Genomic DNA, 13,219 nt, shown 5'->3' on the forward strand with positions numbered 1-13,219 from the left:
TGTCATGAACCGGTTACTAAGCTGCCCAATATTGCCCACTACCGCCACCCATCGCCTGCCGGGTCGGCTCAATCCTCGAACGCGATCGGGCCCACACTGTCACCAAAGGTCAACGGCCTTAGCCGTTGGCCAGTCACCACCCAAAATCAGGTCCTGAGGATCAAGTCTCAGCCTAAACTGGATACTTCATTCCGGGGCCCGGGAATGCACAGCATTCCGGTACTGTTCCAATTCTCACGCTGACAGGTTTCAGAAGCAAAACAGGTAATTAGTCAAGATACCACTCACCATCTTATCTGCGCCTCTCGTTTCAGTTGGCTCGGCTATCGGCCACTCGGTATCTACCAGAATTAGGTCCCGGCTAATCCAGAACCTGTCAGACTGTGACGTGGATTGAATGACATAAACATGGGGATGCAATCCTGGATATCTGGAACCCCTATGGGGATGAGCTAATAGGGAATGCCCTATATAGGGGTGGAACCAATAAGGATCGCCATACAAGGAAATAGAGGCTAGGGAGATATTGACAGTACCTCGGAATTAGCAGCGAGACCGGGGTCGACGCGTGATGACGCGAGTTGAACACAATTCTAAGCACATCTATCTAAACTCATCCATATCCATCCCACGATTACTTCTCACACATAACCAAGTGATGGGGGTTGGCCAAGATGAGCCCGCTTAGTCAAGCGGACATTGACAGATTCTTCAGTACGAGCTCGCCACGCTCGAGACCACGACCCAGACCGAGACCACCACGCGCCTCACGCTCGTCACCGCCACCCGTGTCCATAGTCGTCCACGACTCGGACGACGATATTGTTGCGTTACCCAGTGAACCAAACGCCTTGCCGCGTCCGGCGCGTCCCTCGTTCCCAAACAAGTTTCCAAGTCTCGCCAGCGACGAAAGCGCCGAAAACAGCGACTCGGATATCCGGGCTGTTCGCCTCAGCCCCAAGCGCAAGGCTTGGCGCGCCACCACTCGACGCGTCGTGAGCGACGATGATGACGAGGACACTCTGCCCATCAGTGGCAAGCGTAAGGCCGCGAGCAGCTCTGAAAGCGAGTCTGAGGCGGGGCTGCGAAACGGCGTGAAGAACCGCCATCCACGCGCTCGCGACCCAGGTTCCGGAAGGTCTGGTGACGAGGAACCTTGGCCTTCTCGGCGCCTCACGCGTGCACAGCGGCGGAGGCGCGACTCCGACAGTGGCTCCCCGAGCGAGCGGCCCGCCAGGCGGCGGAGGCGGAGCAGTGCCAAGCACACGCGTCTCGACCCAGACGAGGAGAGTAATGAAGCGGCGACGGAGGAGGAGAGTGCCGACGAGATTGAGCTCGATGAGCCAGAACGATTTGTGACGGCCACGAGACTGCGCACCCGCGGCGAAACGGCGCAGCAGCGCATGCTGCGCAAGCTCAAAAACCGACGCCTGAACTTGCCGTCGTCGGATGACGAGGAGGAGGAGAGCGAGGGGCCTAGCGGGGCGTGGGAGTATGTGCGAGACGATGACGACGGGTTCATCTCAGAGGACGACGGGTTCGACGAGAGACTCATGCCGTCCGAGTTCTCGCTTGGCTACGCCCAGAGCCAGGAGTACAAGTTCAAGGTCATGTTCCAGTACCTTCTCCTGCTCGTGATCCATGGCCCGGACGTGCTGCCCCTTCGCGGCGCACAGAAGGAGTACATGGCGCCTGTAGGCGAGCTGCGCTCTTACATTCGTGGCATCCGCAACTTGCGCGTGCGCTCGCAGATCTGGCGTCCCGAGTTTGTCAAGGCGCTCGAGACCTACCCCAAGTTCCTGGTAGGGCTTTGAATGAAGAGGGCTGACGTCAGGTGTCGAGTCGAGCCGAGATTGCGCGTTACTGCCACGCGTGTAACCGCCGGAACCAGCACTGCTGGCAGTCTGTGTATCTGACGGGAACCCAATACGACCCTGAGTCCCACGATGAGGTCGAGGGCCATACCGGCAATGAGGGTGATGACGATGATGATGACGATGACGAAGACGGGGACGGGGAGAAACTACCCCGCAACTTTGACATGGGTGAGTGCACGACTGAGTTGGCGACACGAGTCGCGACACGCCCTAATTCTAGGGCCCCACTGCCTCGATTCTGCGCGCCTATACCACGCCCTCTCTCACTGGGAGCACCACCTCTTCCGCCGCATCCGTGGCCTGTACCGCGAACTCCTGAGGGCCAAGGGCGTCGATGTTGATGACAACGACGACAGCGACAGTGACGGTGATGTCGATGATGCCGAACTCTTCACCTCTGTGGCGGAGCGCGTGGCTGAGCTCCGCCGCACACAGCTGCCAGATGAGCATGACGTGAATGCCGTACTCGAGTGGATGGAGGGGCGGGAATACCAAACCAAAGTGAGCTTTGCGCTGGAGCTGTGCTGATCGAAGGCATTCGAGCACTTTACTGGTCTCGAGCAGAAGGCACGCATGCTGGGCGGCGACGACATGTTGCGCGAAACTGGCCCAGACCATTACTAGAGACGACGTGATCACTGATGTGTATAGATCTGGATCGGACGCTTCTTGTAGTTGTCCTGGAGTATGTACAAACGGCAAAAACCTAAGTGTGGTAAGGAACCTAGAGACTGTATGAGCTTGAACGATACAGTATTTGATCAATCGGACCGATTTGGGCCGTCGACTCATGTCTATGAGGGCCGCAGCGCAATGCACTTACCGGGTTCGAGATCAAAAACTGGATCGGAATGCCAACCCAACCACACCAGTCTCGAAGCAACTTGACGATCTTCTTGTACCATGGCCTTCTACAAGGTGTTGGAGGAAATGTGACACAAACGACAACAGCATATATACAACACTAATCCCAAGCGCGTCCGTGGGTTGGGTTGACCTTCAGCCTTTTGTATTGCACTCTTCCTATAATATGACGTTCCAAAACCTGGTAGGTCAGTTATGTCCTTTCGCTACTCTGTGACCCACCTACAGCCCACTCTCGACGTTGTCGGCCCACCGTACCTGCTTCCCACTCTTGGCTTTACGGACCACTACCTCCTCGTCTGATCCACTGTCAGAGAGCTCTGAGTCGGAGCTGCCTGACGGCGTACGCCATGACTCGGTGATCTGCCACATGGCTCTCTGGAGCTCGGTGATAATGAGGCGGTTGACTCTGTTGGCGATGGTGATCGCTTCGCGGGTATATTCCCATGCTGCGGAACAAGACGCAGACCGTTCGGCGTCGTCCATCTTCTCGGTGTTCTTACTGATCTGCTGATTCAGGCGGTAGATGTGGGCTCGCAGCTTCGGCAGAGAGCTTGGGGGAAGGAGAGCCATTGGTGGACGAAGAGGATTGTGGTGATCGTCAGGGCTTCGAGACGGGCACCTACTCAGTCGGTTGTGATGGATACTCTCTTATACTGTCAGACCAACTTTGGCTATTATGACTCACGTCAGATGCTGCCTGCGATGGGCTCTGAGAGGAACAAAACTCAGACGTGGTGAGGGCCTGCATCTTAAGCAGCGGTTGCTCTCAGGTGGACTGGACCGGCATCAACTCGGACTGGACATTCGTCTTGGTTGAGCGTGCTCGTCGGCCATATCGGTAAACCAAGGCCGACGTTGACGCACACCCCATCAGATGCGAGGTGGACCCCCGTTTATTCCCAAGGAACTCACTGAGCGTCAACACACTCATCTCGGCGAAGCTAGCTGTTCTCTTTGTTCTACAACAATGTCCGCACCTAACAAAGTTTGGAGATCCGGGCTCGAGGCACGGCGCCACGGCACCCGCCACACGATCCGTGACGTGGCGCACTCCGCCAATCTGCACCCATCACTCCGCAAATACCTCCAGTCGGAATGGGACGGCAGTCAATCTGGACGAATAAAGGACATGGAACAATCACAGAAGACGACGCAACCGGCTTATCTGGTCGGGTGTGATGGCTTCACCGGAGTAAATCAATCAAGTCATAGAGACAAGCCATTGAGCCACTTGTTGATGATTAGATTATGACAGCATCCCAAGTACGTTCTTCATTGCTGCACTATTAAAGGGGTCGGATTATTCCCAAATTTGCCGCAGTTTAAAATCGACCAAATCCCTTGGAAAACCTGCTCGGCTTCACCGAGCACAACCCCAGCCTGACCTAGTTTCCATGTTGCGACTGCGGAACAGCTTCTTGTGGAAGTGCGAGGAGAGGTGCAGGGTCCCTCTCCCAAAAGCTTCTCGAGGACCGCGTGAATTTCTTTGGCGTCTATCCGAAGTTGCTCCACAGACCCCAATACCCTTTCTTGTCAATGCTCGGGTTGATCCGACACCACTCCCGCCGCAATGGCCGCTTGGCCAACCTCTGATAACAGTACGGGCAGCGAAGCAAGATCGGTCATTTCCGGGGGAGGGTGGGAGGGTGCACAAGGAATCTGAGCACAGACACGCCTCGCCGGGCGCCGGTCGGTCGCTTCTGTCCGCCTGCCGCGTGCCATCTGCCACCTGACCTCCTGAATCCCCACAATCTCGACAGGCACACAACGTCTGTACATTGCTAGCGTGACCAACAGCTCTGAGGTGAGGTGGTTACAGGAGCATATTGAGCCTCCGATATTCCGTGAGCGCGGGCTGCGGTTGCTGCCTGTGGCCAAGAGATCATGAGAATCTGAGGAGCAAGGGAATGTGTCATCTCAATCGCAGGGATGCGCCTCATTCCAAAAGCAGAGGGTGTCAAGTGAGTGCTTGGACCATTTTACGATTTCTGTATTAATACTGTCCTTTGCCAAGGGCCCAACGTGACGTCTCCGCTTGGTTGTAATCTTCCACCAATCCCCGAGGTCACACGCCCAGGTCTAGGTCCAGTCCAGTCCAGTCCGGCATTTCCGGAATGTGACGCGCAACGAATAGTATGTTACGACGCGCAAATCATCGGAATGCGGCTTCTTTTCAAACCAAGGGACAAGGTGCACAAGACTTGCTGAGCCATCCAAGTTCTTTACTACGAAAAGTGGGCATCAGATACCAGAACGGCGGAGCAGGGAGAAATGATTCTCGAAGAGTGTAGGGCGTGTAGCTCAGTTGGTAGAGCGTGTCATTAGCAGACAGCGTGTGATGAGCACACCATCTTGATCTTGACAAGGTCTTTGGTTCGATTCCTAACTCGTCCATAAACTCTTCAGCTTTTGTTCCATACACATCTAGAGGCGGTCAGGAACACGACGAGGGCAGAGTGGCATATTTTTAAGAGTTGAATGGAGGCTGGCCGGGGTGCATTGCCGGTGGGAACAGGGGTATGGCCATACATAGAATCCTTATACACTCTTAAGCCTAGTCACCACAACTTCACACACTTGCCATCTCAATGAGACCGATTGGACTTGCGGCCCGACAATACCGAAGTTCTAATGGGCACCGATACAGGGTAGGGCGGGTCAGTCCACGCCGAATGCGCAGTTCCCGCGGTTTCCTCACTGGCGGGACCTGGAGAGTAAGATGATCCGAACGAATCGCCACGTGCGGTACGCCTGGATGGAGGCCGAGCCGGTTTGGGCGTGGCCCCGAGCAGAGGAGAGGGCGATGACGCCCTCCCGGATGGCCACAGTCGAGCCGTCGAGAACGGAAAGTCTGTCTGGTCCGAGGTGGCCTGGTGGAATTGGATTGAAGCCGAAGTCAGCGATGCGTATGGCGGGCTCGTGCGAGTCGCAAGCAAATTGGATGCCCGAGACGAATCAGCGGCGATCCTGTTGGAGAGACTGTGCAGCGATTGGCTTGGGCGTAGACCAGCTGCAGAGGAGCCGTTAGGGCCCATGACCGGTGCGAGGGCGACGTGGGCGGCCCCGGCAAGCGCCCTGAGCGTGTTGGAGATGCCTGGCGGAGGAACAGTAGGGGATGCCGTTCTATCATGGGCTTGAGCGGTCACAGGAGAGGCTGTAGCACTTCTCCAACCGAGAGAAGCTGCCGTCGAGGGTAACCGCGTCCTCGTTGGGGGGAGCGGGGCCGGACGTGACGGAATGAACATGTCGGGAGTGAAGTCGATTGACGTTCTCTCTGGTGACCCCACTTCGCTCGCCTGCAGGTTGGGGTAGGAGCGAGGTACTGGGACAGGTGTGGCAGCTCTACGAGTAGGAATCTTGGGAGAGTGCATCTTGCGCCGGTAGATGTGCTGTGCAGGATCGGTCTGGAGCCAGTCCCAGTTCGTCCCAGCAGTATGCGGAGGCGTGACAGCCGAGCGCGTCCCCGCACACCGAGGCGTGGCTATCACTCCCGATGTCTCCCATCAGCGCCAGGGGGCAGAGAGTACGCACCAGATGTAAGGCAGACACCGGATCCTCCCAGCGTTCGGGGCGTGCGGCCTCCATTGGAGCGGGCGTCTTGGGCGCCTCACTGGCAAGCGCCACAACCCTCCCGCCGTACACGGTGATCCGGCATTGGAGGGTGGGGAAGTAGTTCTCGGGTGGGCTTAGGAACCCCTCCCCATCACCAACGACCAGGATTGCCTCGTGGCCGAGGAGATTGATGTAGACGTCACCATGGACAACGGTGGGAAGTGGGCGCGGAGAGAGTTGAATACTCTCAAGATTCCTGTCATGCGGAGGGGGGACAATCGGGGCTGGCGGAGAACGTCGGAGCGTTTTTGGCTTCGGTTTTACTGAGGGAAGGGGTGGGAGCGAAACCGAAGGAGGGGGAGGAAGGGACACGAGACGGTTGCGGAGGGAAGCTGGAGTCAGCGCCATTGAAGAGAGCCCCACCGATGGGCTCTGGCATTGTATCGGACTTGCACATCCAACTGTTTGATGCTGAACGATGAGTAGTAAGTGTCACGAGCTACGCTGGAACGCGCCTGCTTTTGGATGCCGTCGTCACTTTTGGATGCATCATCGCACCCAGCCGAGGCTTGGTGCGAGCACACAGCGCGAGGAACGGATGCGAACAAAACTTGGCACATGGACGGCTGCGTAGGTGCCTGCTCGCTCCGCCCGTGCCGAAGACTGCTTGGGGGGGTGAAACGAAAATGAGTTCAGTGCGGCCACCATAGCTAAGTGCGAGTGTTACAAGATTTGAACAGGATATTCAAGTCTCCAGTTCGGACCTCTGTCAATCCTACTGTAGGTTTTCGATGGAACAATACACCAGGGTGCCTTCGACTCCAAGTAACCGCCAATTCCGCCAAAGAGTTATCAATGACGAAATTCTGAATGCAAGGTAGATCGGAGGCGTGAGAAAGAGAGTGAAAACGGGGGTAGTGGAACCCCTCTCCCCTTAGTTCGTCACTTCACCATGCCCGCTCGGACACACTACGTTGTTCCAGGGGTTAGAATTGAGAAGGGCGAGCACACTTCGTGCGGGAGTGCGACTGGGATGGGAAGATATGGTTAATGGATGCAAACCTGTCCTGTTGATATCGACAACTGGTACTTTCAAATGGATGTGGCGAGACGTGTGGCGCTATCAGCAAAATCATCGGGGGCTTAACCTTATGCCTATTCATTCATTGCTAATCAACCTTCATGAAGCCTTCAGACCCCTTCTGCCTATCACCCTGCCCCAAACCCGTGCACGTCCTCAACCGAGGTACCTAGACGAGGGGAATCCTCGCCCTCTGCCGTTCTCATAGAATCACTCCTGATAGGAGGTGCAATGCGCGGTCGCCGCAGCCAGACGCTGATCGTACGCGCTACTCGGCGGACGCGGTTGCTTCCAGTCGTTGTCTGGGGTAGTGGGACTTCCCACGGAGTTATTGGGGTACTGACCTGCCCGAAATCCACCGACGAGTGTTTTAGTGCCTGTGCTGTGCCGGTCGTGGGATGCGAGAGTGAAAGTGAGCTGAGCGCGGAATGTCGGTGAGTGGCGTCTCGTGCACGGTTCTGACCCTCCTCGGATGGGGAATGTGGGTGGTCAGAGAAAGGAAGAAAGGAGGGGCGAGCCGGACTCATTGCACCTGGAGGAAGAGGCGGGGGATTTCCTGGCGTTAATCGATGAGCACGGTGCGGAGAACGTACTCCGCATGAGTGCACTGCCACTGGGAACTGCCGGGGATGACGTTGAAAGAGTCACTTGAGGGTCGCCAGCACCATGGTTGGATTCCACCCAACGCTCAGCTGGGATGTGTGAAGGAGGTCTGGTAGGGCCACGTAGAGTCGATAATCCTGCAACATGGTCGTCACTTGTGCTCGTCAAGTTACCCTCGTGCCCATGCTGAGCCTGGTGGCTGGTTGCTGAGTGGCCACCGACGGAATGTCCGCACGCCGACCGTACTATCGTCAGTATCTTTCCACAAGGTCGCTCACACTGCTCTCTTTCATGCGTACTGGTAGAGGAGTGCACCAAGTGTCCCGTTTCACTGGGGGACTGGGGTGGCATGCCTGGCAACCAGATCCTCAGCTTCGGCTGGTGTCAGAGTTTCCAAAGTGCGACTCGCTCTATTCCCTCCGGGATCGCCCATTCTGTTGAAGTTGATTGATGTTTCAAAAGTCTGATGAGTAGAGTGACAAGTGTCGTCGGCCCTGTATGGACGCAACCTTAAGAACAACAGCATGCAATCTCTGGTGAATGGACGCACCCACGCTCCCACAGCACCACACAGCTTGGCGCTTGAACCTCAGCCGCGGGGAGGGTAAGATGCCACGGTCCATGCCACACCACAGGTTCACATCATTAGAGGACCAATGGATCTGAATATCCTCGGAGTGCAATAGCCGCCTCAGAGGACTCACATGGTGGTGCACTCAACTTGGTGGAATTGGTTGACACATACAAGGTCACGTGATCTGGAATCTTGATGTGTAGGCAGACACCTTTCGGCTTCCCATCGGCGAGATGGCCGAGCGGTCTAAGGCGCTGTGTTAAGGTATTCTCTTGAATATCCGCAGTCTTCGGACGTGGGTTCGAATCCCACTCTCGTCAACAGAGGATTCAGTTCCTCAGCCAACCTTTTTACGTCACTATCCTCTCCAGAACAAATATATGTCAACTGTCTCTTCCAACGCTGGGGAGACGGTGTAGTAATGCTTGTAGGAAGACAGGGATGAAGACGACCTGCAGGATTTGTGGTTTGTAGCGCGAAGGAAGAGGAATGTTTTAGAGGGGTAGTCAGGGTGCTGCATCGCTCTCTACCGAGCTTGTCTACCCAGCTAGCTCTTTCTCATGCTTTCATTCTCGCAGCGCCCAATACAGGGACCTTCCCAGCGTAACTGAGTGGCGGTCATTGTGCGCCAAAGCCACTTCCGCCACTAATTATAGCAGCTCACATTATGACGCGCCATGATGTCACTGCTACAAGTATCAAAATATCTTCCCATAACCGCACAACTCACATTCACTGTCATTCTAGAGACATTCGAACCATCGGCTACGCACGCTACGCACGTTACGGCAGGTCTGTATCTGGCCGCATGGGAGTCGCGGGCGTGGGAGCTTTGTGCCTGCACCTCTTTCACCGAGGTGCCGAAAGTCTCGCAGCCCCCCGCAGCCGCTCTACTCTCATCAACCGCACCCTCTGCCCTATATAGTCTGCTGAAACCATCTCAGGCTGCTCCTCTACACTCACTATGACAGAACCCCATGTGCACACAAAGGTTGACATCGGCCAGGTCATCAAGGACTCTCGGGACGCGAACAACCTCGACTATGGGGAGGATTCGTGAGCGGGGACAGTTCGTCAAACTAACAGCAGCTGGGCCGAGTATGACGTTCCGTACGCGTCTCGCTACGACATTGACGTGACGATGCCGCGTAGCGGCCTCCCCCAAAAAGGTATCGAGGCCAAGGTCGCGTACCAGCTTCTGCACGACGAGCTTGAGCTCGACGGTAACCCGAACATGAACCTCGCGTCGTTTGTACACACCTGGGTGCCCGACGAGTGCAAGAGGCTCATGCACGAGAACCTCTCCAAGAACCTGTCGGACCAGGATGAGTATCCGGCTTCGACCGAGATCCACGACCGTTGCATTGTGGGTACTGCATATGCCCTCCCAGCTGAGATAACACCAGGAAATGATCGGAGGTCTTTGGAACGCGCCCAAGGGCAAGAGCAAGATCAGGGGCACGGCATGCACCGGCTCGTCCGAGGCGATTATGCTTGGTGGCCTCGCGATGAAGCGCCACTGGCAGGCCAAGATGAAAGCAGCTGGCAAGGACATCCACAAGCCGGGTCCCAACATTGTCATGGGCGCCGAGGCCCAGGTCGCACTGGAGAAGTTTGCATCCTACTTTGAAGTCGAAACCCGCCTTGTGCCAGTGACGGCAGAGAGCCACTACGTCATGGACCCCAAGGTGGCAATGAAATACGTCGATGAGAACACGATCGGGGTCTTTGTGTAAGTCTTCGTTGCCGCCGTTGGATCTCGCTGATGCAAGGATCCTGGGCTCGACTTACACAGGTGAATTCGAGAACGTCAAGGGTATGTCGGACCTGCTGGACGAGTATGAGGCCAAGACAGGCCACCACGTGCCCATCCACGTCGATGCGGCCTCAGGCGGCTTTGTTGCGCCGTTCGCCTTCCCCAAGCTCGAGTGGGACTTCCGTCTGCCGCGTGTATGCAGCATCAATGCCAGTGGGCACAAGTACGGCGCGTCACTGGTTGGCGTCGGCTGGATCGTGTGGCGCTTGCCCGATCTCCTCCCAAAGAATATGGTGTTCGAGCTGCACTACCTCGGCGAGACCGACTACTCGTTCAACCTCAACTTTTCACGACCGGCGCACCCGATTCTCGGCCAGATGTTCAACTTTATCAACCTCGGCATGGAGGGATACAAGCGAGTCGTCGCAGCAGACCTTGTCAAGGCCCGCATTCTTAGTCGCGCTCTCGAGGGTTCAGGATACTTTGTCTGCCTGTCCAACATCCACAAGCCAGTCAATGTGGACACAACGCTGGGCAAGGTCAAACATGACCTCAAGATTGACGACGACAAGCCAGAGTACTACCACGCCGGCCTTCCGGTAGTGGCATTCCGCTTCACGGATGACATCAAGCAGAAGTACCCCCATCTCAAGCAGGCTTGGGTCCAGTCGCAGCTGCGGGCCATCGGGTGGATTGTGCCCAAGTGAGTGGCTGCAAGAGTTGGGGCCACTTGGTAAACGGCGATGCTTATGCCAGCTATTGCCTCCCGCCGGCCGTGGATACGGTCGAGGTCCTACGCGTCGTCATCCGAGAGTCCTTCTCAGGCAACCTCCTGAGCAAGCTCGTCCACGACATTGTCGTCGTCACCGAGATGCTTCTGGCTGACGCCGGCCCAAGTCCCAGCATGGCCGCGATGGACCACATTGACAAAGCGATTAGATCGGCGCCGGGCAAAGCCAACTTTGACAGTAACACCCAGACAGGCCAGGGTGACAAGGGCAAAGGCAAGAAGGCTGGATATCCCTGCTAATGGAACTGCAAAGCAAGGAATCCATGTATGTAGAGTGTGGAAATGCAGACTCGTGTGTGATCCGGAGCTGATGTTGCAAGTACTGATACAGAGCCATATTGGAGCTGAAAGACAACTACAGATATATCGTCTGAGAACGGAACTCGCCAGCCACCGCCCGCTTACGTCAACGCCAACGTCGGTTCACTCGTTCTTGCACTCGGCAATGTATGCGCGGATCACCGCTCGCGTCATAGTCGAGACGTCGACCCCAGTGAGCAGAAGCTGAATGACGACGAGGAGAGCTGCAAACATGGCCTTACGCGCCGCAGGCCGGGCCTCTTAAGCGTCGATTTCATGCTCGACCTCCCACGCGGTATACTCCGTCGCCGCGGCGGCGTGGCGCCGGGGAGATAGGCTAGCGAGGTCGTAATGCATTGTCAGCTCATCGTCGATCTCGCTCAGAGCCTGCTTGGCGTTACGGGCGGCTTGGATGGCAGCCAGGACCGTGTTCTCGTCCGTGTTCGTGGCCATGGTGGAATTAAAGTAGTGGAGGTGAGCGACGCCGAGACGGTATTCACCGAGTACCGAGGGTAGAGCTGAGGGCGGATGGGGTTGTGAGGTCGCGTCAGGCCCCCTTTCATGTCCGGCATTGTGATGTGGGTCAACCCCATCCCGTCGGCGAGGTGCGAGGTGATGGGGAGGGCAGGCATGTGTGGCAGTGATGGTGGCACTCCAGTCGCGTAGGCCATGGCGAGTGCTAAAGTGATGATCTAGTGAGTACTTGTCGCCATCTTGTCCCTTCCGATGGACTGCTTGATCGTGTCCTTTCCATGATGGGGGAAACCGAGACCCCTGGTGTGGTAGTGTCCCCCTTCAGTATGGTGTGGCAGTGTCCCCCTTAAGTATCGTGTTCCAGTGGTGTCGTGATTGCGAGTGCAATGGCACATCAGTCCGAAACCATACCACGCTCCGGACCCTCCGAGCCTTCGGACAAGCCCTCCGCTCAGCCTGCTATGCTTCTGGACTCTACCATTCCCCCCAGTGTGTCCGTGAACGAAGTGAATGTATGCGAGCGACAGGCGTCGATGATGGATGATGGGGTGTCATGGGTCGTTTCTGCTACACATGTATGAAGAAGACGCAGAGGCGCGAGCTACGGCGCGATTGAGGGCCCACCGATCCACGCACAACGGCGCTGCATGACGCCGCAAACAGGCTCACCGGCTTGGCGTCATTGAACAACATGCTCATGTCATTGCCACTGACATCCAAGCGATGACACGCCAAATTATCCACCAAGCGTCCCCAAAAACCCATTAAAAACCCCCATTAACTAAATATATTGCCATCAACATCTACATGCGCCCGCCCGGGGCGAGGTAAGCCTCAAATGCCGTCTTGGCCTCGTCACTAACATCGCCAGCGAGGAGGATGTCGACGACGGCGCGGAGCGCAATGTTCTCCTTGTTGAGGGCGCCGCATTCGGCGAGCGTGGCGGCACAGCGGGCCTTGAAGCTCTCCACCGCTGCGTCGACGGCGCCGGCCGCGCCCGATGCGATGGTGGTGGGGTTAAAAGCGGAGAGGGCGGCGGCGTGGAGCGCGGTCGCGCGGTGGCCCTCGGTGGTGGCGGCGCGGCGGGCGGTGCGGACCACTTCGAGGGAGGCGAGGACGAGGGCCTCGGTGAGCGGGACGGGGCGGGGATGGGTCTCGTCCATTGTGGGACTGGGGTCAGAGATGCGCAGAGTTCCTCACGGTCAGCGATGGTTGATGAGGGGGTGACAGGCATCAGGCGAGGAAGACGGGGTTAAGTGTCACACGGGGTGATGCGCAGTTGTCCGCGGCGCGTGGTACTGTAGTGATGGTCTCGCTGTTATGAGAACAAGAGCGTGAGGGTGAT

General features: G+C 56.8%; 5 protein-coding genes across 5 annotated transcripts; 2 read left to right on the forward strand and 3 right to left on the reverse strand.

The window, feature by feature from the left end:
• Positions 1–674: 674 nt before the first annotated feature.
• Positions 675–2,501, forward strand: CcaverHIS019_0408130 (uncharacterized protein; the record flags this gene model as incomplete). Its single annotated transcript, XM_060600690.1, has 4 exons — positions 675–1,802; positions 1,835–2,045; positions 2,098–2,378; positions 2,412–2,501. 4 exons carry the CDS (start codon positions 675–677, stop codon positions 2,499–2,501), a joined length of 1,710 nt encoding a protein of 569 aa, XP_060457258.1.
• A 399-nt stretch (positions 2,502–2,900) lies between these two features.
• On the reverse strand, positions 2,901–3,314 carry CcaverHIS019_0408140 (uncharacterized protein; the record flags this gene model as incomplete). Its single annotated transcript, XM_060600691.1, has 3 exons — positions 2,901–2,922; positions 2,964–2,973; positions 3,089–3,314. 3 exons carry the CDS (start codon positions 3,312–3,314, stop codon positions 2,901–2,903), a joined length of 258 nt encoding a protein of 85 aa, XP_060457259.1.
• Positions 3,315–9,231: 5,917 nt separating this feature from the next.
• GAD1 (uncharacterized protein) lies at positions 9,232–11,340 on the forward strand (the record flags this gene model as incomplete). Its single annotated transcript, XM_060600692.1, has 6 exons — positions 9,232–9,346; positions 9,499–9,610; positions 9,644–9,920; positions 9,961–10,286; positions 10,327–11,013; positions 11,067–11,340. 6 exons carry the CDS (start codon positions 9,232–9,234, stop codon positions 11,338–11,340), a joined length of 1,791 nt encoding a protein of 596 aa, XP_060457260.1.
• Positions 11,341–11,523: 183 nt separating this feature from the next.
• Positions 11,524–11,853, reverse strand: CcaverHIS019_0408160 (uncharacterized protein; the record flags this gene model as incomplete). The annotated part of the gene is made up of 2 exons (XM_060600693.1): positions 11,524–11,658; positions 11,686–11,853. 2 exons carry the CDS (start codon positions 11,851–11,853, stop codon positions 11,524–11,526), a joined length of 303 nt encoding a protein of 100 aa, XP_060457261.1.
• An 824-nt stretch (positions 11,854–12,677) lies between these two features.
• CcaverHIS019_0408170 (uncharacterized protein) lies at positions 12,678–13,037 on the reverse strand (the record flags this gene model as incomplete). The annotated part of the gene is made up of 1 exon (XM_060600694.1): positions 12,678–13,037. One exon carries the CDS (start codon positions 13,035–13,037, stop codon positions 12,678–12,680), a length of 360 nt encoding a protein of 119 aa, XP_060457262.1.
• Between the last annotated feature and the right edge of the window lie 182 nt (positions 13,038–13,219).

This window comes from Cutaneotrichosporon cavernicola (assembly GCF_030864355.1).
Source record: "Cutaneotrichosporon cavernicola HIS019 DNA, chromosome: 4".
In the NCBI taxonomy this organism is placed as follows: Eukaryota; Fungi; Basidiomycota; class Tremellomycetes; order Trichosporonales; family Trichosporonaceae; genus Cutaneotrichosporon; species Cutaneotrichosporon cavernicola.